The sequence below is a fragment of the Fukomys damarensis genome, unplaced genomic scaffold (assembly GCF_012274545.1).
Source record: "Fukomys damarensis isolate Sample0158 unplaced genomic scaffold, DMR_v1.0_HiC HiC_scaffold_19, whole genome shotgun sequence".
In the NCBI taxonomy this organism is placed as follows: Eukaryota; Metazoa; Chordata; class Mammalia; order Rodentia; family Bathyergidae; genus Fukomys; species Fukomys damarensis.
The window spans coordinates 68,614,635-68,641,716 of NW_022900931.1; the positions used below are offsets into that span (position 1 = coordinate 68,614,635).

The window sequence follows — 27,082 nt, forward strand, 5'->3', positions numbered from 1 at the left end:
ATGCAATGATTTATGTTTTGAAAAATAACATGAATCTGGGTGTACTGATGAACGAATGCCTGTAATCCCAGCACTTTGCTTAGCGACATGCACATAGCCTGTCTCTGAATCTACAGGTAGGTGAGGTTGCTGTGATTATAGCTCAGTATACATCCCTGGATTCAGTTTTCAGCAGGTTTGTGGCACACCTAAAAATACCAGTGAGAGACACAGGGGAATAGTGGAAGCCTCTTGAATTTCCCATTGCAAAGGAAAGAGCTGAGGCTATTTTGGCAACTTTTCAACAAAACCGAATACACATTGTTGACGTAAGAAGATTGAAAGCATTGCATTGGCATCAGCAGGACAGAAACCAGCAAAAATAAAAGAGTCAGTGAGGAGCCCTGACCACAGCTTATGAAGAGATGTATTAACTCACATTTAATCGGTCAACGAAACCACCCACCTCTCACCTGGTTCTGTTCTTAGCACCAAGGGTAGAGAGAGACCAGAATCAGCATCTGAGCCTGGGGCCTGTGAACTCGGACAGACATTGTCATAGAGCACAAGCCCAGTTGGAGGGAAGTGCACAGAAAGGGTCCCTGAGTATCAGGAATTGTGGGAGAATCAGCCACAGGGCAACATTCTGGGATCTACCCTCCGTGGCTTTGTAGAGCCAGAGACTCTGCTTATCCTGAGGTCCAGCGGGCAAGATCCTACAGTGAGAGATGGAGACGCTGCCCCCAGTACCACATCCCCAGGGTGCTCAAAGCTGCCCAGAGTAAATGGAGAGTGAGTCTAGCAACATGCCAAGACTCAAGCCTGTGCTGTGTTTAGCAGAATGATCTCAAAGGTAGAGGAGGGAGAAGCAGAAAAATACCATCTCTGTGGGTCCTAGAATTGAGACAATTTGGTGAAGAGGAAAAAAAGAATTAGATCTCTGGGAAACGTGGGGGAACTGACAGATAACCCAGAAACTACAGAAAAATGATGAATGGAGCTCAAAGCGGGGAAAGGAATGCAATAGTCTGGAAACCTCTCCCCAGCTCCAGAGAGAGCCCTCTGCCTCTGCTGACACAAGTTAAGCCCTGAGAGTGTCAGCAGCTCCAGGGAGAAACAACAGATTGGGACAGCAGTGATGGCCTCAGGAAAAGCCCACATCCTTTGCAAATTGTAAGCTGCAAAACAGCTTGGGGTTCTACGCTGAAAGTAACTTCTGCACAGTAGGTTCGAAATGGAGAAGAGATCCAGTCCAGCACCTTCCATGTTTGAGAAGGTTTAATCAGATGACATTTTGAGAAGGGGTTAAGACTGAGCTACAGCACATCTTCCCTTCAGTGTTCCTGGTGCCGACTTACTGTAGTGCCTGGGTGGGGGACAAACACATGGAGACAGCATGGGCTGGACACGGACTCCCTCGAAAAGTTTCTTAGTCCAAAAAGGACGTGGGTGCCCCTACATGTTGAGAAGCCAGGCCGATCATGAGTGGCTTCCAGAGGGCTGGGTCTGAAGTTGCTGGCTCAGTCTGGTGGTCTGCATGACTCCTCCTGCCCAGCTGCTTGCAGCCAGCACAGAAATCAGGGGCCGACTGCTTTTCCATCTGCCAGCATGAGCAGGAATACACCTTGGCCTTTAGAGTTGCCACATGCTGGGATGTATGTGGGCCTCTGGAACAAGGTTGGTGTCTCACCAAGCCACAGGTCAAAGAGTGAGGCAGAGAGAGTTGTGACTTTTTGCTCACAGAGGAACAGGGTCACTGGGTTCTGCCAGAGTGGCAAAAGCCTTAGGGAAGAAACTCTGATGACCAAACCCAGTGGGAATGGTGGGGCAGGGTTTAGCATTGACGCACAGAAATGTGAGCTTGGGAACAAAATAGAGGTCTCAGCATTATATAATATCCTTCCCTCATATCTGGTAGACTTGATCCTGCAGGCCTCGGAAGGAAATCACGGAGGAATTATTTTAGACTCATTATTTCTTTTTCATTGATTTTGGGAGGATATAGGGTTTTCCTCTTTTCTTTCAATTTTTGTGTTCTTCTTACTTTATCTTTATTTTACTCTACTGTTTGTTTTTTTTCTTTCTGTTGCTTTTATATAACTCTGTTAACTTTCTTCTACTCCTTAATAGGATCTCTTATCTCACACTCCTCCTTTCCTTCTCACCTTACTTTTCTTTGTTTTGCAACTTTGACTGCATTCATTCCCTTCCCTTTCATCTTTACTATTATTACTATGAGCTTGTATGGATTTTTAGATATTTACTTAAGTCTATGATGAATTTTTTGTAGTTGTTCATGGTTGTTAGGTACTGCATTTAGCAGATATTTACTGTATGTCAGTGTTTCCTGAATTATTTCTTTATTGTCATAATATGACCCCAAAATCAGAGAGATAATGAAAACCCACCATCTGTAATTGGCAATTCTTTTCCTTTTATAAAATACTAATTTTATTGAAATATAATTCACATAGCATACAACTTTCCAATTTAAAATAGTTTTTCTTCACAGTTGCACAATCATTACCAACATCAATTTGAGAACTTCATCATCTCCGAGAGAAAGGCTGCACCTCTTGGTCATCACGAGAACCTCCAATCCCCCTCTCCCAACATCAGAAAAACACTACATTATGTCCCATGGATTTGCCTCTGCTGGGATATTATAGAACACTGGAGTCTTACACCATGTGGTCTTCTGCATTTGACTTCTTTCACTTGACCTAACATTTTCAAGATTCATCCATGTTGTAGCATGCATTAATCCTTCATTCCTTCTTATTATTACACACCATTTAATTCATAGATAGATCACACTTGTTTATCTATGTATCACTTGATGGATACTGAATCCTCACCTCTCCCTCAGTCGACACAGGAACCAACAGCTTAGACCCAGGATCTTGCTGCTGTCAGTGAGGCCTGACTCAACTGGTGCTGTGATGAAGGCCTGGAGGGACTCCCGTTCCCAAGAGACTCCCACATCCACTCTTAGACCTGGGTCCAGGCCTCAGACCGAACAGGGTGTTCCTCTCAGGTTTCAGCAGGATGAGGTAGCACTTGGGGAGGAAGATGCCACCCAGCAGTCCTGCCGTGGAGGCCAAGATGGAGAAGACCTCCACAGCTACCGTGGCCTTGCCCCGTGCACTGTGGTACAGGGGAAGGAAGGCCGTCCAGACGCTGCAGAAGAGCAGCATGCTGAAGGTGAGGAACTTGGTCTCGTTGAAGGTGTCTGGCAGGTCCCGGGCCAGGAAGGCCACAGAGAAGGTGCCCACAGCCAGGAGGCCCAGGTAGCCCAGCACGCAGGAGAAGGCGACCCCAGAGCCCTCCTGACACAGGAGCACGAGGTGGCCTGGCTCTGATGTTGCATCCTTTTGTGGGAATGGTGGGGAGGTGCCCAGCCAGGCCCCACAGAGAATGACCTGCATCAAGGAGGAGACAAAAACCATGGAGGAGGAGGCACTGGGCCTCAGGCACATGAGGACCCTCTGTCCTGGCCTAGTGACCCTGAAGGCCAGGACCACGGTGAGCGTCTTGGCGAGGACACAGGACACGGCCACAGTGAACACCACGGCAAAGGTGGTCTGGCGGAGGAGGCAGGTGGTGGGTGAGGGGCGACCCAGGAACAACAGAGGGCACAGGGCACAGAGGGCCAAGGAGGCCAGGAGCACGTAGCTGAGGGCCCTGTTGTTGGCCCTGACCACGGGTGTGTCCCGGAACCTCAGGAACACCCCGAGGACCAGGCATGCCAGGCCGGCCAGCGCCAGCACCACCAATGTCAGCGCAAGGCCCAGGGGCTCATCAAAGGCCAGGAAGGTCTCTGTCCTGGGAAGGCAGCGGTCTCTGGTCTGGCTGGGGTACAGCTCCTCGGGACACTGGCGACAGCTCTGCATGTCTGTGGGAGACACACAGAACCCATGTTGGGCATACCTTACACAACAGCAGCTCTGGAAGGGCTCTCTTTGCACCAGGACCTCTAGGAATAGCTCACGTTCTTCCATATTTATTCTTAGTCACCCCTGAAGTGAAGGTGGCGTTAGAGTCAGAGGCAGTAGGAAAAGTGCAGGCCCTATATATTTGTGTGCTTTTAAAATAATGTTTTATTATGTTTTTGTACAAGAGATTGAACCCAAAGCCTTTGTGCAGAGCTACATCCCAAGCCTGTTTATTACATTGTATTTTAAAACAGCATTTCTGTAAGTCACTATGTTTCCTCGGCTGGTCTGGAAGTTGTCCTTGCTTTATTTCAAGTGTGTTTAGCTATTGTGTTGTACAAAACTAACTTACTGAAGTCCTGATCTCCAGAACATAATAATGCATTTTTAATTGCAGATAGGAAAATTGGACATGAGGTAATTAAGATTCAATGAGGTCACTGGGTTGGGCCTAAACCAACATGCTTAGAATCCTCAGGAGAAGGGAGTGGGACCCTGGGAATACCTGAGGGCACACTTTCTACCCCAAACTGCTAGTCAGTATTCAAAAGAGCTGCATAACATTATCTACCCCAAACTGCTAGTCAGTAGTGTACTTGAACATGGCCACATACAAGTCCAGGAGAGAGGACTCAAGAATCCTATCCTGCTGACACAAAGATCTCAGACTTCTACCTTCAGAGTTGGGAGAAAATGCATTTTTGTGCCATAGAGGGCCTGAACTATGGGATTAATTACCTCACACCAGTGGGAGTGAATATCACAAACAGAAAGTAGAAGAGATGAGATTCACAAGTACCTCATCGAGCCCTCCATGCACAGGAGGTTAAACCAAGCCTGAGGATCAGAATATGGTGACCTGGGCAGGGCCAAGGGCTCTAGGGCAGAAAGAACACCCTGTACTAGGACAGGCACAGATGAGAGTGGGCACGAGGGGAGGATTCCTTAGGGCACCGTCTCCACCGTGGCTGTCCATGTGGTACAGTTGAGAACACATTTGCCTAAGAATAACTGGGAGAATGTCATGTTAGCCACGGTCCATCGAAAGTTCCCAGAGAGTGGAGACCCTGCAGCACCCTGTGTGAGTGGGGATCCAAGGGCAAACTGACCTTCATACCTCAGAATGCAGCCTCCTACTCACCTCTCTGGTCTGCAAACTGTCCCTCTGAGCAGGGCCGGCACTCAAAGCAGCAGTGGGGGGCTCCCTCTCGGGCGATCTGGCTGAATCCTGGTTCACAGCTGGTGCCGCAGACAGAGCTAGGCACCTGGGAACAGTTTGCAGGGTGTTAGTAGGGACCCTACTTACTCGGGGCCTAGGGCTGACCTGAGCTAGCAGAGAGCAGAGAGGTGGCATCCTTACTGGACCAGGCAGTGCTCAGGGAAAAGGTCCTCTGCTTTCAGGAACCAGACACAAGGGAAGCACCCAGAAGGAACTGAGCACCCATTCCAGGGGTCTACCTGACTCCTGGTATGAAGGTGGCACTCAGAAAACCCTGTGCACAAGGCCCTGCCCGTTGCCTTTGGAGCTCACATCAGGAACTACAGGTGCTGGGCCCACACTACCTTATACGCACACACAAACATGCACACCCTTCCTTTGCACAGTGGGACCTGCACAGCCATGGTGCTGCCCATTCCGCCCGGGTTCTACCTCCAGGGAGGAGCATATGGGAGGGAGAGGGTGCAGACACCATAGATGGAAGAGTGGGTGCTGTGTTCCCTAGAAAAGAATGGGAGCCCTTGCTCCTGCCTGAAGAAAGGCCCACAGGATCCTCTAAGCATGCAGCAGTGTCCTTGGAGGAAGGATTCAGGAATGGAGCCCTGATCTCCTGTGAATACCCAAGGTTATCATGCTGGAGATGCTGCAGGGACAGAGCCAGGCCAGGCTGCAGAGGAGGGGACTAAAGGGGGTCCTGGGCTGTAACAACCCTGGACAACAACAACACCAGTTGTAGGATCGTGTGTCAGTGAGTCACGGGAGAAGCAGTCCCTGCCTCCCCAGAGCTTCATGGGACAGGTGTGGAGGGACAATGGAAATCTCCCAGGTCCTCATGAGCCAGACACCGAGAAAGACGTGAAGCAAATGAACGACTGCTGATGCTGACCTAGTTGACATAAATAGTGCAGCTCTTCGAGTTTCTCCTTTTTTCTCTCTCTCTACTAGAGAGTGAACCAAGAACCTCCCCCCTAAGTGGCATCACCAGCCATTTTTCATTTTTCTTTTTGGGACAAGGTCTCACTAAGTTGCCCAGACTGGCCTTCAACTTGCAATTCTCCTGCCTTAGTTTCATGAGAAGCTGGAATGAAAGGTGTGCACCACTGTACCCAGACCCATGGTTTTAATTTTGATGGTGAGTAAATGCCTTTCCACCCTCACAGAAGAGTCCACTATGGACAAACAGCAGAGCTGAACCACAACTGGCTCAGTTTACAGCCACATCCACTTCATGCCTCCAACAGAGATAAGAACCTCGGATCTGACTTTCCCCAACTCCAAGGCCCAAGCCTGTGACCATTTGTGCAATAGCGAGGGACCGACCTGAACATCATCCTTCAAGAAAATCATCATTCTGTCCTCTGGAGAGCGATGAGGCTCCATCCTGCCAATGTGGACAAAGTGGAACTGGCCCTCAGGGCTCTGCTGGCTTTGGAGAATGTCGAACTTTGTCACCAAATCTCCGTTGGCATCGAACATGATGTGGGTCCCATCGGGGGTCTGGAAGCGCACCTTTCTGAGGGGGTGAAGGAGCTGGGGAAGGAGGGTGACATGTAGCCGGCCAGAGCCCTGGCTGGGGGACAGAGGTTTGAGCTCTAGGCAGCACCATCTGGCCCATGAGCTCATGGGGCACAGGGAGCCAGAAAAAGGTTCCCACCTTTCACTTCATGTAAAATCAAAAGGAAAGTTTAAAAGTGAGCCATATTTAGTAATGAATCAGATCATCCTTATTGCTATAAGGCACCCATCAGTTAAACTTCCGTTTTCTGTTCCATGAAGGCAGGAACCCAGGACCATCATGGCTGCTGCGTTCCATGCAGAGCTTCCCATCCCACTGAGTTCAGTGCATTCCCCATATGTGATATCCACGGAGGGCTCTGCCCTCTGTGCCTCTGATCCCAGCTCAGCCACTGTCCCCAGCCCGGCTGCAGCCCTGCCTGGGCTCTACTCCTTTGCAGAGCCTTGGCGGGGGGTGCTCCTGGGGCCACCACTCTCCTCCCAGGGCAGCAACTTCCTGTGCGGGCTGGATCTCAGATGCATTGTCTTTGAGATCCAACCTGGGCCCTCCACTCATTCCCCACCCCTTCATCCACCTCACAGCAGGGAGATTCACGTTATTGTTCATTTCTAATCTGTCTTCCCTGACCCACAGCAAGGCATCCTCACTGTCTGTTCACCAAAAGCCATGTGCTCTTAGCCCCCAACCAGTAGAGACCCCTTAATTAGGGTGGAGGTCACAACTGTGTCCCGTTTCTGCCCCAGCCTGTACCATGACCTCCTAGGCCATCAGCATATCTCCAGGAGATAGCTGTCCACTCCAGACAGAGGATGTCCATCTGTGCAGAGAGTAGCTGGAGAAGATGCCCTTCCCAACTTCCCTGTCCTCCCACCCATCAGATGGCAGCAGGTTGGAGACGGCAGACATTACACACCGAGGAGGAGTGTTAAAAATCTGAGCCTTACAGACACGTGTGCTGCTTTCCTCAGGTTGTTACCCTGCTTTCCAATGTCAAGTGGGCCCCCAACCTCTGGGTTCTGCAGAAGAGTTCAAAGAAAACCCATGTGTGAACCTTCCTCTCACGACAGTTATAAAGGTGCAGTGAAGCGTCACCCTGGGCACACTGGCTGGGAGAAGCCACAGGGATGGCCCTGAGTGGACTGGAGCAGGAGGATCCAGGAAGTCAATGGCATGGGCATGGTTATCTGTGGTGAGGAGGCCTCCAGGTTTTTATATCTTCCTGGAGAGAGCAGGTTTAGCAGGGGGTATCTTTCTCCATAGCTCTGAGGTGGAGGTGGGCCAGACAACACTTTTGTGTTCACAGCCTAGGTCTCCAGAGGGCAAATAAAGAGGAGTGAAGCTTGACACGGGCAAGACGATGAGAAGGCCTGGCCACTTAGAGACTTAGCGAGACTCTATCTCAAATAAAACATAAAATGAGATGTGTACCTGAAGTCTTATTACATCCCTGGGCTAATCAACAGTGCTATTTAAAGATCCTTCTTAGTAACAGCATATCTCCATGCAAATAAGACACATAATAAAAGCTATTTATCTTCAATTCAAATATGGACCACGTATTTATTATAGATCAATTATTAGTCACAAAAAGTCAAATTTGGGACACTAGCCAAGAAAATCTATTCACAGTGGACCTGAGATTGAATTTCAGGAGGAATCCTGTCTATGATGAATGGAGCCACCCCGTAAGAACAGAATGCATTTGAGCCCACACAGCCACTATGGCTTTGGGACTCCTGGTCCAGTGTTCCTGCCGGATCCCTCAGGTGTCCACCTGACAGTGACATCACTGGGCACATACATGGGTGTACCGAGAGTGATGCTGCTCACCTGCCAGGGCTGGAAGTGCCTAGGATCTTCACATGCCTTATCCCCCTGCTCACAGGATACCATGTCCTGCAGGGCATGGGCAACGCTGTAGACGGCGGGGTATGCGGCGTCCACTCTACTTATGTCTTGGAAAGGATACTCGTGGCCTCTCAGACTCTCATGACCTGAGCAGAGCCGCACATCCCTTGCCACAGTGTCATTATCATGTGGCCACCTGCACCCAAAGGTGGCTTCCCAGAACCTCCCCAGGAACATGTCCTCTGGGGTCTGGCTGGGGTGCAGGCGGGCGAAGAACTTGGGAAATCCATGTGCCCGGCCACTCTGCAACATAAGACCAAATGCACCCTGAAGAACCCAGGAGGCACCCGGTGTGGCCAGGGCAATCACTGTGTACAAGAGGCCCTCGCTGACCCAGACCTGGCCAAGGACACAGAAGCCTACCAGCCTCTGCAGGATGAGTTGAATATTGGAGTTACTCAGGAAGACCAGGACCCCTGTGGCCGTGCTCTTCTCCATCTTCCACACAATGGCATCAATCTTCTCCATGGACTGAAGGGAAGGGACATGCAGGTGAAACTCAATGCAAACACCTGCCTGGCCCAGCTCCTGGGTGGCCAGAGTGCCGGCCTGCTGCCCAAAGTCATCATCCTGGGCCAGAATGCCTACCCAGGACCATCCCAAGTGCAGCACCAGCTGGGTGATGGCATGGGAGGATGTGAGGTCACTGGCACGGGTACGCAGAAAGGATGGGAACTGGGTCTTGTCACTGAGGCTGGGCAGTGTGGATGAGTAACTGACCTGTGGGGAGGGCCAGGACATGGGAGAAAAGAAAGAGACTCAAATAGCTTGATCACATGTCCAAATCAGGTCCAAGCAAGGACAAGGTGGGAAAGTCCAGCTCCCCTGAACTTTCCCCTGGACTTGTCCTTCTCAGAACCATGTCCCCCGCATAGACACCATCGTCCCTTAAGAAACACAAGGGCAGTCATTCCACCACACTATTCTGCCTCAAAATTGCAGCCTTTTCCACAGGAACAACCTTCCTGCAGAGAAACATGCTCAGGACGCTTGAGTTTTGTTTCAGTGGCAGGTTATTACTGTTGACCCAACCATTGCACATTGTTTTCATGTCCTTCAGCAAGTCTGAAAGCAGCCTTGATGTTCATTTCCCAACCCCCTCAATAACTTAAAGATTAAGAATGACAGGGCACATGATTGAAGGAAAAATAGTGGGGCAGTGAGTGTCAGGAACTCAGCTTCTCCAGGACAAAGTGTCTGTAGTCTGGAAAATTATAGTGTAGAGAGTAATGGAAGTGAGTCGTGGTTCTTCAGGAGGGAACTGACAGAGGGGAAAAAATAGGATTAAGTGATCCAGAAGAAACAGATCACACCACGGAGGAGAGGCCCTGCAGCACAGCAGCTGGTACTCAAGGTGAAACTAACAACGTTTTTGTTCATGGTGAACTATGGAACTGCACTGGGATGGAAAGAGTCATCAGCAGTTGGAACCCACAAGGAAAATACAGGATATTGCTCCAAGAGTGGCCTTCCACAGCCCACAGTTGGTCAGTGACCTCAGTGCAGCACTACAGCCACAATCACGAAGCAAGGGCTTATGAGGACACCATCGTGGAAGGGCTGAATGTTGGAACCTTGGTCACAGAGCAGCAGCCTCTTGGCCCAAACCACGCTGCACACCACCAAGTTCCCAGAGTGGACGAGGGAAAGACAGCCACAGGAGATGACCCACAGTTGGAGAGCAGACTAGGGAAAGTCCCAGTGAGGGGTATGGTCTGATAAGCATGATCTGGTTCCTGCAGTCCGGCCAGGTTCAGCCTGAGTTACACAGGATTGGAAGCTCACTTGGTGATGCTTTTCTCACTATGAGCAGATGGCTACTCCCTGCACCATTCTGGAAATAAGACACATATTAAAAGCTATTTATCTGAAGTTCAAAATGGACCATGTATTTATTATAGATCAATTATTGGTCACAAAAACTCAAATTTGGGACACTAGCCAAGAAAATCTATTCACAGTGGACCTGAAATTTGAATTTCAGGAGGAATCCTGTCTATGTTGAATGGAGCCACCCCGTAAGAATACAGCAATTCACTCAATATGTCCATGGTAGATTTCAGGGAAACAGATAAAATGGGGTAGACTGCCACCTTAGACATTCAACAGGAACACAGATGTATCTGGGATTAAGCTCTGCTCCCTAATCCTAGACTGAAGAAAAGAGCCACGCATCCAAAATAATAGGAATCTTTTATTATTCTTAATTTGTATTATTTCTTATTTTGATTGAAACATTTTTAAATTTTATATTTTTATTCATTGCTATTTCCCTCCTGTTATACATTTTCACCACACTTTTATTCCATTATTTTATAGTTTTTTTTTTAATGAGTGAGTTTTTGTGTGGGTGCTTCTCTTCCTCACGCCTGTTTTCTTCCAGTATCAGTGATAGAGGATAAGTGAGGGCTCCTTGTTCCTTTTTTTTTTTTTTTTTGTACCAGGGATTGAACTCAGGACCTTGAGCTTGCAAGGCAGAAGGCAGAACCACTGAGCTAAATCCCCGGCCCTTCCCTTGTTCCTTATGTTCCTCCTATTTTTAACCAGATCTGTTGTTTCTCCTGTGTCTTACTCATTTTCGATTTTTCTTTTTTTCTACTTCCCATTTTCATTTGTCTCCTTTTAACTTGTTCTCTAATATTAGTCATAGAATCTTTTTCCATCCCCGTTTCTCACTAGAAATTGTGTACCAAGTTTTCCCTTCTAAATATATAACATACCCCTCCTTTTTCCTCCTTTCCATACCACATGGCAGAAGACAAATCAACAGACAATTCCCCCCTTTTTCTCCTCAAACCTCTGGGCTTTAGATAACTGATTCAATAAAATTACTGTTGAGTGCTGGGTTTCACCATTAGAGGAAACATCGCCATCTAATTTACTGCACATTAGCTGTGATTCAAGACTTAGGTTTTTCTTTTTCTTTTTTTTAAATGCTTAACTGTGGATTTATTCTCCAGGATAAAAGGAGGCCCAAAACAAGGTTTCCTGGTATTGTTGTTTCTCAACTAGCCCTGATATAAGCCACTGTAATGGATTAGACTGCTACTAGTATAGCAGATTCAACTGCATAGGAATAATCGGACAATTTCATGCTAGTGAATCTGCCAAATCTACCATCACACCCAGGAGGAGGGGCAGGAAGAGTTCCTACTCCAGGAACTCAGATAAGATCAGACTCTGCAAGGTTGCTTGCAAGTTGACAAACAGCAATTCTGAGCCTGAGTTAATTACGGTATTGGGTTAAATACAGTTACATAGAGAGGTTATTGGGGTGAGAGCACCCAGGCTGTCTGGCAAAGAAACTACTTGGGAATCGCATGTGCAGTGTCTCATTGGAATATTTAATCTGTGTTCCCATCAGACATTTTATAGATTTGTTTTTCTGTTTCTTGTTTTAATAATGTAGGGTTACATTATGTTCTTTTATGGTTTCCTGTGTTACTAAGTTGTAACCTTTGTGTATATGTTCTTTCATTTGCTTTGATTGACTGTGTCTAGGATCTCTCCCTCATCTCAGCTTCTCATCTAGTTTTTTGACCTCAAACTAGCACGACAATTCTATTAACATATTTTTACTACTTTTTCCAAACATGTAAGCTCCTCTTCCCAAGTATTTAAATTTCTCATACTAAGTTCCATCACAGTCACTCCTAACTTGTCCAGAATTAATCTTTGATCCTCCTCATCATAAGCCTTTGGCTCCCATATCTTACCTAGCTTATTATCCTAACAAGTTCTGACAACCACGTAGGTTTCTTCAATCACAAAGTAGCTCCTCTGTTTCCCATATCTCGACCCTGCCCCCATAAAAATCCTATAAAAACTCTCATTACTAACCATTCAACTCAACTGAAAGCACTCCAATAAAATCAGACTCCATATAAACCTTTTATATTTGTCTACCACTATTCCTCCCTTCAAACCTCCCCTTGATGTCTAACAGTTTATTCCAACCACCTCCCATTCTCCCCTCCAAATCTCATCTACCTTATGCGGAACAACCACATATAATAAACTACCATAGTGTACATAGCAAGGTGGTGGTGGGGGAGTAACTGCAAGAACGATCATATAACAGTGTTATAAGATAGAATCTATGGGTGCTGTTATAACCAGCAGTAATTCTTTTGGCAAACCATAGGGACAGAGTTGAAATCACTTAAAGCCAATAACAGAAAGAATAAATACCAGCACTGGACATATAAAACTGAAAATTATTGATAGGGAGGCAACGTCCTACTAAAAATCCCCATATAAGCCACAAACTCTCCTCACTTCCCTAACCCTCAAACCGCAGTAACTCCTCAAAAAAGGAGGGGAAAAGGGGCATATATATCACAGATACATGCAGGAGAACAGGGAACTAAGGAGAAAGATCTCTAGACCTCCCACAAAACACTCTCAAGTCAGAGCAAAGGGCAACAAAGGGAGAAAAAAAGCTACAAATATAAGGTAGCAGAAATCTGTGGAAAGTTCATAGAAGACATGAAAACTAGCGATAAAGTAAAAAAAGAAATGAACCAAAAGTTCACAGCAATTTGACTCAATATGCCCATGGTAGATTTCAGGAAAATAGATAAAAAATTATGAGCTAACCAAAATAGTTCAAATCTGAAAGACAGATTCAACAAGGATATGGAATCCTCAAAAATGTCAGGCAGAGAAAAAAAAAAAGTAGGGCCGGGGATTTAGCTCAGCGGTTCGGTGCCCTGCCTTGCAAGCTCAAGGACCCGAGTTCAATCCCCGGTACCAAAAAAAAAAAGAAGGCAATGATAGCAAATAACCAACACATTCCAGGAATACCTCTCAATGTTAGCAACCTTCACTCTACTCAGTGGTGCTGCTGCCTCTCTCACAAGCACAAGGTTTGGAGTTTGAACCCTGGTACAACCCCCCTCCCCCTGCCAAAAAAAAACCAAAAGACCCACAGCAACCTTCACTCTCCAATTAAAAGACACAGGCTAGCAGACTGGATCAAAAAATAGAATCCAACATTCTGTTTCATTCAAGAAACTCATCTAATCCAAAGAAGTATTCACAGACTAAAAATTAAAGGATGGAAAACAATATTTCATGTACCAGGACCCCAAAACAAGGAGGGGTAGCAATTCTAATATCAGACATGGTAAACTTCAAGCTAAAACTGAGAAGATGAAGACGTTCACTACATGCTAATTAAGGGAACAATCCAACAAGAAGAGATAGCACTGATAAACATTTGCACTGCGTACTGGAGCACCTATCTTCATAAAACAAAAACAAGATAAACACTAACATATTCATAGTAGGGAATTTTAACTCCCTGATTTCACAATGAGATAGATTAAACAAACCAGTAAAGCAATTTCAGAGCGGGACCACACCTTTGAATATATACTCTTAAGGGATAATATCAGAGTATCCCACCTCTCTACCACAGAGTATACATTTCTTTCAGCAGCCTACGGTACTTTTTCCAAAATATATCACATACTAGTCCATAAAGCTTGCTTAAGTAAGTATAAAAGCCTAGAAATTACCGCATGCATACTATCAGACCATTGTGCAATGAAAATGGAAATAGATGATGGAAGAAATTTCAGGAAAAGGCAAAAGCTCTTGAAAAATTAACAACCAATGGGTCACAGATGAAATTAAAAAATAAATTCAAAAATTTCAGTAAGTTAAAGGCAATAATAGTACAACTCACCGAAACTTCTGGTACACTATGGAAGCACCTATAAGAGAAAAATTCATAGTCGTCAATGCTTACATTAGGAAAACAGAGCAAGTTCAAATAGACAACGCTACGAGAAATCTTAGGATACGTGAGAAACAACTAAACACCAGCAACAATGTGCAATAAAGGAGGGAAATGATAAAGATGAGAGCAGAAATCAATGTAATTGAGACTAAAAAGATCTTTAAGAAGCACAGTGAATTGAAGAACTGGTTCTTTGAAAGAATAAATAAAATAGATAAGCCCTTAGCCAAACTCACCAAGAGAAAGTGAGAAAAGACTCATATTACTGGAATGGGAAATGACAACAGACATTGTCAAAATCCAGAAGATAGGAACTACTTTTCAACAAATTAGCAACATTTGGAAGAAATGAACAGATTCCTAGACACATATAAACTACCAGAACTAATCCAAAAAGACATACATATGCTTAACAATCCAATAACTAGCAATGAAATTGATGCAGTAATAGAAAATCTACCAACTAAAAAAGGCGAAGGACCTGATGGATTCACTGCTGAATTCTACACAACTTTTAAGGATGTTATATCACTAATACTCCTCAAGTTTGTCAAAGAAATTGAAAAAAAAAAGGAGTGCTCCTAAATTCATTTATGGAAACCATTATCATCCTGATCCCAAAACTGGAAAAAGAGGCAAGTAAAAAAACTATAAACCAATCTCCTTAATGAGCATAGATGCAAAAATCCTCAGGAAGGTGTTAGCAAATAGAATGCACCACCCTATCAAAAAGATCATACAAAGATGGTTCACCATACGTAGTCAATAAATATAATGTATCATACAAACAGAAGCAAGGTTTAAAATATGATCATATCAGTAGAAAAGGCTTTTGACAAAATCCAACACCCCTTCATGATTAAAAAAAAAAAACTCAAGAAAGCAGTTACAGAAGGTTTGGGGACCATAATGTAAAAATGGGGCTGGGGGTTCTGAGGAGAACTGAGCGGTTTGCCGAAGACTGCGTCCCCCATTCGTGGTGGGAGGAGCCGCGTAACCAAGACGCTCTCAGGGCGCGATGACGTCTGCTGGGGATGCTGTGACTCTTCGAAACAATGCGGCAGACTTAAACATCTTCCCTGGGAAAAACAGCTTCCCTGTTAGCCTGTTTCCTCTCCTGTGGATGTGCTTTGTTCCTCTTTTTACTAGCCTGCTTTGACCACTGTCATTGTTCTGTGAAACCGTCGCTACCTCTCCTGCTTGCATGCACTTTCTAAATAAATATAGGGCAACGAGAGGTGTTTGCCTGCCCGATGTGCGGCATTGGCCTTGGATCCTGGTCCCTTTGCATCTTCAAAGTTGTCTCTCTTTTTTTTTTTTTGGTACCGGGGATAAAACTCGGGACCTCGTGCGCTTGCGAGGCAGACAGCGGCACCACTGAGCTTAATTCCCACCCCCGTCTTTCTTTTTCTTCATCCCTTGCCATATCCTCCTGAACAGGCAGCTGGGGTCTGATCAGCTCCCAGTAATTAGCAGGCCTGAAACTCCCAAGTGAAACCCAAGACATGAGGGGATGTGGGACTCTGTGGAATAAAATTGGAGACATCGAAGGTCGAGTGCAAAGTAAGCACTTGGCACCACGGATAGTCTTTCAGCTGGGATAATGGGGCAGAATCTGTCAGTTGAAGAACACAGATATGTGCAGCTACTATGTATGTTGCTAAATAGGCTGGGCTCAAGTCAGTACCCAAACACTGACAAAAATGTTACAAGAAATCATCAAACATAACCCATGGTTTCCATAGGTAGGAACCTTGGACATTGATAATTGGGATAGAGTGGGTGAAAATTTAAAAGCTCCCATGCCCGAGGGGGACAAATTTCTCCAGAAACTTTTACAGCATGGTGTTTGGTCAAATCTGTTCGGGGCCTGTTGAGACAGCAGCACCAGATGCTTTTGTTCATGTTTCAGAGAAAGAGAAAACATCTAAAGGCAAGGGTAGATAGGGCCACAGCTCCCCTGCTACCAGGGGCAGACCCCAGGGCTCAACAGGCAGACAGGGAAACCTGCTGGCCTGTGCCACCTTACTACCTAAACAAAAGGCATATGGCCCCTTGCTTATCTAAATACCAATAGAGGGGCTGCCGTGATGAGAGTTATTATTGGGCCATGTTGCTTGCCAGTTACTGGTAGACCCCATCCTGATAACCCAGATCAGGTCATGCATGAACATCAGGCAACTGAGTATAAGCTTCTTAATGAATTAAACAGGGTGCCACAAATCATGGAGTTCAGGGACTGTGTTCTCTGAGTATTTTGAACTCCACCTTAGGAGCTGTGCAAATGGTCTCACAGGATGTTAGACACTTTGCTTGCTCCTGTTTGTCACCTAGCCAATATCTTCATTCTGATGTTCAATTACAAGAACTCTCAGCTGAACAGATCATCAAAAATAGGCAGGGAAACAGCCAGTATTACTAAAGAGATGCTGCTAGGGAAAGGACCTTCTGCAGATCCGGCACAACAGCTAACCTACCCTAATGATGCTTATGAACAAATAAGCTTGCTGATGAAATGAGCTTGGGCCACTGTCCCTGAGGATGGGACACGTGCTCGGTCCTTTTTACATATTCTGCAGGGTTCTAGAGAACCATACACATCATTTACGGCTAGGTCACAAGAAGGAGTCTGCAGACAGGTCGCTCAGGCACTAGACATTCTTGTCCAACTTGTTACGATAGTGATAGCTAGGATTGCAAACAGGCTTTAGCTTCGGATAAATCCACAAAAAACTTGAGTAATTATGTTAAAGTCTGTCAAGACCTAGGCACTCAAACTTGTAAGAGCTCGATGTTAGCACAAGCTATGGTAAATCTCACTAAGGGAACAAGAAATAGTCGTGACCATAACTGTGTTTTAACTGTGAAAAAATAAGATATCTCTGTAAGCAGTGTAATGCTCCTGTTCAATCAAGAGATCTCACTACCTCTACCAACAAAGGATTTAACGATTCCTCTGTGGAAAATGAACAACCAGCCCCCACTCTGTGTGCTCGCTGTGAGAAAGAAAATCACTGGGCAAGACACTATCATTGTAAATATAAAAAAGATGGTACCTTTCTGGCAAGAATTGGAGGTTGGGCCCAGCTGTGGGCCCCCCAAATAACAGGGGCAATTTCTATGAGGAGTCAAAACCTCAGCCAAATTTACCCAGGCCAAACCCAACAACAAACGTGGACTCCAGGAAATGCATTACTTCCCTCACTCACAGAACCCCAGGAAGTGCAGGACTAGATCTCTCTGGAGCCCAGAAGGTGGCTCTTATAGGAGGGGATAAACCCACTGCAATACCCACTGGAGTCCAGGGGCTGCCACCAGAGGGCACCATAGGATTAATTATTGGAAAAACTCGCTTACATTTACAGGGCCTGGAATATTCATGCCTGGAATAATTGATTATGATTATGAAGAAGAAATTCAACTTGTTGTTCATTCTGTGGGCATTAGGGTGTTTGAACCAGGTGATTATGTGGCTCAATTGATATTGCTTCTTTCAATAACCCCCCTCTATATGTCATAGACAACAGCAAAGAAAGAAAAAGGGTTTTGGAACACTTCTAATAAGGAGATTTACTCAGAAATTAACAGAAAGAAGACCTGTGTGCTCTACTAAGATAAAGGGAACTATTTTCAAGGACTGATAGACATGGGCACTGATGCCTCAGTGCTGGCCTTAGAACAATGACCTTTACAGCCAGAGCTTCCATCCCCAGAATGGCCCTTGGTTGTCATAGACCTTAAAGACTGTTTTTTCACACTTCTTCACATCCTCCTGATCGTTTAAGATTTGTCTTTTCTGTACCTAGCACTAACTGTAAGGAGACTATGAGTAGATATCAGTGAACTGTCTTGCCATAAGGCATGATGAATAGCCCTACGTTATGTCAGCATTTTGTGGGACAGGAATTGCACATGGTCAGAAAACAATATCCAGAGACATATATTATCCATTACATGATGATATCCTTCGGGCTGTTGAGTCTAAATCTCAATTATATGATTTATTTGCCTCAGTAAAAAGAGACTTAAAAACTTACGGTCTCTGCATAGCTCCTGATAAAGCACAAACCTCTGGCCCTTATTATTATTTAGGAACTCTTCTTACTGAATGAACAATAAGACCTCAAAAGCTTAAAATAAGATGATCAATTGCTGATTTTAATTGACTTTCAAAAATTGCTGCAGCATACTAATTGAATTTACTTCAAATTAGGTATTGCTACCTACCAGTTAAAACATGTTTATAATACTCTACAAGGTGACCTTCAAATTTATTTCCCACAATTGGCTCCACAAACACAAAAAGAATTACAGTTAATAGAAAAGATATTACAAGAGTGATAAGTATATTGCACTAATAATTATCAACCCCTTGTTTTGCATATTTTAAATAGCCCCCATTCTTCTACTGGACTCTTGGGACAATTTTATGATTCTCAACTATTTCCTATTAAATGGCTTTATATTCCTAATCAATTAAGAAAAATCTTATAATTATATACTGAGCAAATTGCTAAAATTTCTGTGCTTGCAAAGACCCATTCTAATAAATTATTTAGTATTGACCCAGTCAAAATAGTATTACTTATAGACTTGACCCAATATTCAACTTTGTTATAACAGGACATATTGGCAAATTGCCTTTGCTGATTTTTTCGGACAAACTGATAATGATTTTCCTAATGATCCTATCTTTCAATTCTTTCATAAACATCCATGTATAATTCCTAAATTTACATGTTTAGAACTTAACCTCTGATGCTTCAACTTATTTTACAGATGGTTCCTCTAAAGTAAATGTGGTCATTTGGAATAAAGATTATCAACAAGTTATTTTAACCCCTGAACTGTATGCCCAGAGATCTGAAATAATGGCTGTTATACATATTATAGAGATTACTAAATCAACCACTATAAATATTATTAGTGATTCAACTTATGCGGTATTTCTTACTACATAACAATGACTAGAAAGCACTATTTTGAGAGCCACCTTAAATCCGTTATTTAATTATTTCTTAAGATTACAGCAGGCAATTCAAAATCATTCTGCTTCCTTTTCTATTGGACTTACCAGATCACACTTTAGCTGGACAGTTAGCATGAGGCAATCAACAAGCTGACTAATAGTTTATGTTACTCCTTTTGACTTTGCACAGCAATCTCACTCCTATCGCCATCAAAACAGTAAAGCCTTAAGAAAAGAATTTCAGTTGTCCCATTCACAAGCTAGAGAGGTTATCTTGTCTTGTCCTGCTTGCCAGTGCACTCCTCGTCCTGTTCCTGCCGAAAGATGTAACTCTAGAGGGCTTAAAAAGAGTGAAATTGGGCAAGTGATTGTTATTCATATTTCATCATTTGGATGACTACAGTGTGTTTGTGGTGGATTAACTAATGGTCAATCTGAAATGCCCAGCTGAACTGAATCAGTGTGGTTCTAGGCATGGAAGACCCACCTGAGGAATGTTGCCAGTGGCATAAAAAGAGAACTGGAGGGGAAGATGGTTGCTATTGATTTCTTTGGAGAAGCTTGCTATGGCTGGTTTTCCTGATGCAAACTTGGTTGTTCTCGTCAGAGGAGGAGCTTGGGTCCTTACTTTCTCTGAGAATGGCGCTGTTCTCATCAGGGGGGCTCTGATCTTTGCCTTGACCATTGCTTCCTGTCTCCATTGTAGATCTCTCAGCCTGGTGGCACAAATCCTTCACCCCAAGCACAGGCTTTCTAGCTTCCATCGCTGGCTTTTGGGCCTTCCTGGTGCAGATCCTCAGTGTGGACTTGTATGAGATACTGCTATAGGCGCTAAGCCTCTGGCTGGACTCATGGAGGACATTACCTCGGGCTCCAGGCTTTTAGCCGGACTTTTGTGGGACATTGCCATGGGATCTGGGTCCTCAGCTGGATTCTCTGGGTCTGTAGTGTGCAAGATCTCTTGCACGCCTTTGAGTCTGGCTTTTTGGGTGAATATTATAAAGTAATTCTATAAGTTAATGTCTTGTATTGAAACTTTTCCTTTTCAAATCCTGAGTACAACAATGTTCATGTATCTATAGACATCTGTTTTTATATGATTCATGCTACATGCCATGGAGGTGAACGGGTAGGACATATTCAACAACATTGTCTGTCTGCTTTCACTGCCATGGGAGTTCCACAAACCATAAAGACAGAATGGCCTTTCATATGTTAGTAAAGTTTAATCCTCTTTTTTTTTTCAGCTCTGGCATATCAAACATATTATAGGCATTCTCTATAACCCTCAAGTCCAAGCACTTGTAGAATTTGCCCATCTTTCCTTAAATACATAATTAAATAAACAAAAAAAATAGGAATACAGCTGCCTTTACAAGTTCAATTAGATCTTGCTACTTTTACTTTAAATTGTTGAACCTGAGTGCAGAAAGCAAGTGCATTCCATCAGAACTCCTCACACACAGGTCCTGTGGAAAGATCCAAACGGGTGTCTGGGAGAGAGTCGATAACATGGGGATGAGAGTGTGTTTGTGTATTAACAGATAACGGGATGCTGCCATCCCAGAACATGTAACCATGGAGAGAGGAACATCCCAGCCTTGTGGTGGAGCCTGCTGCCAATGAATCCACCAGAGTGAGCATTCTCCCAGGTGACCCTGGAGGGGAACGCAGCACCACAGCTCCTGAGATGCACACAGACTGCAAAACCTATGACATGGGGACAAGTAAAGAAGAAAACTCAAGAGGCAAAAATGCTGGTGGCACAAGGCCTCTTGCTAACCCCTGAGAATATGTTTGTTGCTGTGAGGGCCATCATAGCCTGCACTATCTGTATAGTACCAGTTATAGGGAGTGAATATTAGGCTTATGTACCCAATTCTCCTTTGCTCCCACCCCTTACATGGGCTGACCTCCTTCCTGAAATTTATCATGATCAGTTAAATTGAGTGCCCTGTCCTTTTGTGACTTCTGAAAATATGAATTCTAAAGCCATCTTAAATTACACCTCTCATTTCACATATCCACCCCTGTATATTGACTATAGAACCTTAAGGTCTAATTACTGTCTTCTGGCTCATCCTCAATCCTGGATGTACATGAGAAAGGACAGTTTATCTTTTGGGGATTGGGCTCAGTTAATATATCTGGGGAATGGATCGATTCCTCTGCCCCCAGTGTGTCTCCATGTGTAACTACTACATATTGGGTCACTTCATATGAAAATCATCCCCATGGACTAATGGCAAAGGAAAGAGAGGTTGAAAATGTAGTAGGGTCAATTTGAGTTTACTGAGTGGAGTCCCCAGGGGAATATGGAAGGAAAAACAGCTAACAAATCAGAATGGCATGATGTATCGTGGAATTAAAATTAATGACTCATCTAGACAAACCATTCCAGACGGGCCACCAGCATGGGAAAGAGCAGCTGTGGTCCCCCTTTGCCATAGGCTATTATTTATGACAAGCCTGGACCAATACATAAAACAGTTTGGAAACTAGCCTTACCTTATCATATAGGAGAAACATGGAGAGGACATATAATTAGACCCTCTTCAGATACTACTACCCTATTTATCGAAAAGATCAAGACAGTTGGTTTTTCCATATGTACTTACAATCCATATATTTTTCCTTTATGGGACAGTTGAGTGGAATTTGACCTCACTTACCTGCAAAGAATGTGCTCTAAGTAATTGTGTGCCGATTAGGACCTTGGTAAACAAAACATTGTTAGTCCTGGGATGCACGCCTGGAGTACAGATGCCAGTTAATCTTACTGAACCCTGGCCCAACCCTACCATGATGCATATTCTGCAGTCTCTAATCAATCACCTTGTGCATAGGACAAAAAGAACGATAGGTTTAATAATTGAGGGAATAGTCTCACGGGTGCTGTCGATCTCCACTGTGGCTGTTTCCTCAGTTGCTCTTGCTCGTTCTGTCCAAACAGCTCATTTTGTAGATAACTGGACAAGAACTGCAGATGAGGTGTGGAGAACATTCTACTGATGCAAAGCCACAATGTCACATCAGTACTGGAGACTGCTATGATGTGGATGGGTAGAGGCAGGGAGGCAGACACAGACAGAGAGATGGAGACGCGCGCGCACACACACACACACGGAGAGAGAGAGAGATTGAACAAAAAGCTATGTGGTGTATAAAAAGGGGCTGCACACACTACACCAACAACTCAACTTACAGCCATAGGAAACACTAGCTCAGTGGTGCTGAACCTATGGCACGTGTGTTATTTGTTTTTCTTTTGAAGCAAAAGATGTTAATGTATGAGTTATTCTTTCTAAACAAAAACCTCAGTATTCAGTTTTAATTTGGACTTTGCCATACGTAAGTGGACTTTGGGTTGCAGTTTGGTTCCACCATCACTACACTAGCTACTCCAAAAATGTGTCCTTTAGCTGCTCTTAGTATATTCCCATTGTGTTATCTTAATGTAATTTCAAGTGCCACTCAGGTAAAGATTTAACTTCTTGTATAGATGTGTGCCTGTAGAATGAAAATGGCAATACGGCTGGGTGTGTTACACACATCTGTAACCCCAGAACTCAGGAGGCCGAGGCAGGAGCATTGCTGTGACTTCAAGGCCAGCCTGGGTGACATAGTGAGTTCTAGGCCGGCCTAAACTATATAGGGAGATCCGGTCTCAAAAAAAGTGATAATATAACTATTCTAGCCAGTATAACTTGTTAACTTCATGTTACAAATTAAATTTGTTACCAACTTCATAGAGTCAAGCTTTACAAACATCTGTGGGTTTACAAAATTGAGGCCAGATAGAAATTCTAATCCCTATGGATAAAAAAAAAAAATGGCTCAATAATCACACCAACAGAAATATCTTTGTTTAGTATATTCCTTTGCTATTGTGCCAATGAAAATGTAAAAATTAGATTTGTCTAACAAACAGGAAGAGTACATATGATCTTATACTGCACCCATTTCATTGGGGTAAAAACTTTAAATAGAGATTAATATTAAAGATAAGAGGCTAGTGCCAAATGCTACTTAAGTGTACCATTTTTGGAACCACTATTCTTTAACATTCTTTCATTTCTGGCTCAGGCTTGCTTAACTAGGTTATAAAATGAAGCACAAATATCAACAACTCGCTAACATCCTTATACACTTTTCCAGACTATTAAAAGATGATGGTTTCATCAAACAACAAAATCCATCATCCTTTGTCTCCTTTTGATTAGTTGTGGTGAGACTTTGGGTTCCTGGCTAGGCAAGTTCAATGCATCTCTTCAGACTGAAGTGATTAGGAGAAAATGGACCCTTGGCCCTTCCACAGCCTTCAGAATGAAGGATAAAAGTTAAGGGGAGGAAAATGGGCCAGGATACAAGAAATAAAGCAGGTAAGAAGGAGACAAGGAGAACCCTAACTAAAAATTGTACTCTAAGGAACACTGACTTCCAGGACCTAGTTGTAGTTACCCAAGGTGATCCATAGTAGAATTCCCTTCTTTACATTTGGCCTCCTGTTCTTCCAGACCGGTGAAGGGGGCATAAACAGAGTTACTCAGATTCATGTGAGCAAAGCATGAGTTCTATATGTGTTGGGCTCGAGGACTGGCTACTGCCCAAGCGTCTGCCCTTAAGGGAATCAACACCTTAATCTGAGATATTCGGTGTAAGAACTCTGCCCTGGCTCCTAGCCAGATCTGAGAGCAGACTCCTTGTAAAACACATACTATCAGGCCTGCCCTGAATCAACAGGAAAAATAAACAGACTGTTTTTAGCAAATGCCAGCTTCCCAGAAAGTAAGGCAAATGGACTAAAAAATGTGGTTTACAACCTCCTGCTGTCAAAAAGTCCACTAATGCTACATGCACCTGAGCAGACTGTCCTTGGGCAGCTAAGTCATAAGAACTGCACCCCGGATTCCTTAGCCCCTTCAACACCTATATAAGCCTAATTTCTTTTCCAGTTAATTGCCATTATCTCTCCCTCCCTCCCCCTGCTAGCGGTTAGAATTTCCTGTTCCTAGTCCCTGTTCACTGGAATAAACTTTTCTTTTTCTCACAATGCAGAGCCTGGTCATTTGTTTGTTTGTTTGCTTGTTTGCTTGTTTTTGATAAGTGGACTCTTTATAACACAAGCACCTTATTGGCATGAGGCCGCCTCTGTGGAACATGACGCATAAGCTGAAGGGAGAAGTGGACTTTGGGAGGCCAGGGCTGCGTGCAGGGACTCTGCCCAGTGGGACGAGCAGCTGCCCTCTCAGGACCCCCCAGTTGCCTCGGGTGCTGAGGCGCCACCCTGACGGGCGAAGTGCTGCTTCCATCTGTCATGCGTCTTTTCAGTGCTCCCGTGGCTCACCCTGTAAGAAAGCTATCGTAATAAAGCTTTCGTGTTGCCTGGTGTGACTTTCCCCATGGATCGAGCCTCAATCTAAGCAGTCACTGAGCAGCTTGTTATTAACCCTGGCTACAAAACCCCACAATGCCCAAAACTGCAGAGGAAAAGTATGTCCACAAATTGGCTTGAGAAAATAAAGAACGGGAACCTGATCTTCAGTTAAAGGAACACAGTGAAAGAATCCAAGGAATGTTTATATTCCAAAGCAAATCTTCAAAAAGTAGGGGCTCATACCTGTAAATAGACTAGTACCCATGTGGAGGATGGGCCAGTTTCCTTGGTGTTTCCATCCCCTCAAGAGAGGCATAAATGTTCTCACCTCCGGAAAATGATGCACCTCTCTCTCGAGGGCCTGCACAGTATTTATTTGAATGTGTAAATTTGAATTTCTGCCTAATAAAACCCCTTTTGTGCCTCTTATTGAGTAGTCTTGGAAATTCTTTTTCAAGAATGTGAGGTTGTGAATCTGCAAACTCTACAGGTAGAGAGAGTTAAGGTTTCTTATGTCAGCTTTGAGAACTGCCTCAAACCCTGTGCAGGGATAGTGCCAAGGTCCCATAGCCTAGATTTAAACCCCAGCCTCAGGTCCAGCGCCTCCTGGCTGGGTGAGCTGGGACAGTCACTGAGTTGAATCCAAGCCCTTCTGCTCACCCACGCGGTGGGACCCGAGTTCTCCCACAACAAGGTTCTGTGGAGGAGAGCAGAGTTGGGACCTGTCCTCAGCAGAGAGGCTCAGTGCCACCGTCCCCTCAGCTTCGCTGCCGTCCTCCCTGGTTCCAAAGCGACAGGGCTGGGGAGGACTCACCTGGGGAAACTTGTAGAGCCCCAGGAGCCTGGCCATGGCCACAGACAGGGCCGATCGCGTGTCCCCCACCAAGGCGGCCCGGGGTGGACCAGACTGGCACACATAGTTGGGGACGGGGTCCTCCTGCCCGGTGAGGAAGGACATGGTCTCATGCAGGGCCCCATGAACTGAGTCCCCGGAGTTGCGGATGGAGAAGCCCAGAGTCAGGTTGGGCAGCAGGTGAGGGTTCCTGTTGATCTCCTCGACAGCAAAGACGAAGCACTGGGCCACCCGGTAGCCCCATCTGGACACGCTGAGGAGAGAAGCCCAAGGTCACAGTGGGCGGAGGGCAGATGGGGCGGGGCACAGTCAGTGACGCCTGTGTGCACGGCACACGCGGGCCAGGTGACAGCATACTTCCTCGTGAAGCCTGTGCGCAAACGCGCTTGGCAGCTTCATTCAGAAGATGCACAGGGGTGGGAGACGGGAACAGTGGAAACAGGGACAGAGTGTCGTGGAGAGGGCGGGAGGCACAGCACGGGCGACTGCACTGCGTGAGCATTGGTGTGTATTTTCAAGGCGCTCAGTATAAATTTTAAATGTCCACACCACCAAAAGGATAACTATCTTCTATCACGGATACACTGATCCCTTCATTTAATCGTTCTAGTGTGTATATGCATGTGTGTGTGTGTTTCATATTTTACTCCACACAATTATTATGAATTTTTAGAATAACACGAAGCAGCATGTACTGGTACACACAGGTAATCCCAGCACTCTCTGAGGCTTAAGCAACAGGCTCACAGGTTCCAGCCCATACAGGGCACGTAGCAACTTAGGAACAAATTATTTCTAAATTTACAGGCGGAGGACTTGGTAAGATTGTAGCTCAAAGCAAACCCCTGGTTTCAGATCTAGGGGAGGACACCCATTATAATACCAGTCACAGTCACAGTGGAACAGTACAAGGCTCACGGGCTTCATATGGAAATGCAAAGTGCTTTGGTTATTTCCACAACTTTTTGTCAAATCGAAACACATCCAACTGTTTACAAACAAAGAGACAAAGTGCTACATTGGGTCCTGCAGGACAAAAATAGGCACAGGGAATACAGGCAAAGGAGCCCTGGCCACAGCTCATTAAGTGGTGCCTTAACCCTGACTCACTTAGTCGACGAGAACACTAACCTCTCACCTGGCCCTGTTCTCAGCACCAGGGGTGAAGAGAGACAAGAATCAGTGCCCAAGCCTGGACTCACCAGCTCAGTCACCGCAGTGGGTTATGAGCCCATCCGGAGAGAGAGAGACACAGCAAGTGCCCCGGGCACTAGGAGTGAGGGGAGAACAGGCACAGGCCAGGCCTGCCCCAGCTGTGGGGACCCCAGGCCCCACTCACCGTGAAGCAGGCAGCCCCGAGGGTGGCACCACGAAGTCCAGCTGGGCAACACTGTGGAAGTGCAGAATAGAGAAGCTGCCGCCCAGCACCACATCCCCAGGACGCTCAAACCGGGGACTTCTGCCCGGCAGCCGCCAGCCCGTAGGCCCTGGAGCCACCAAGTGTACACCAGCCAGCACGACCAGCAGTGCACACAGCCTCATGCCTGTACAGGCTGCGACCAGAGCAACTTGAAGCCTGC

At 45.2% G+C, this 27,082-nt stretch overlaps 1 protein-coding gene across 1 annotated transcript; it reads right to left on the minus strand.

Annotated features, from left to right (window-relative positions):
* Nucleotides 1–2,906: 2,906 nt before the first annotated feature.
* LOC104857235 (extracellular calcium-sensing receptor) lies at nt 2,907–27,082 on the minus strand. The gene is made up of 6 exons (XM_033766056.1): nt 26,842–27,082; nt 25,464–25,755; nt 8,480–9,277; nt 6,454–6,663; nt 5,056–5,179; nt 2,907–3,874 (listed from the first exon to the last, which is right to left on the minus strand). Exons 1-6 carry the CDS (start codon nt 27,042–27,044, stop codon nt 2,907–2,909), a joined length of 2,595 nt encoding a protein of 864 aa, XP_033621947.1. The 5' UTR covers nt 27,045–27,082.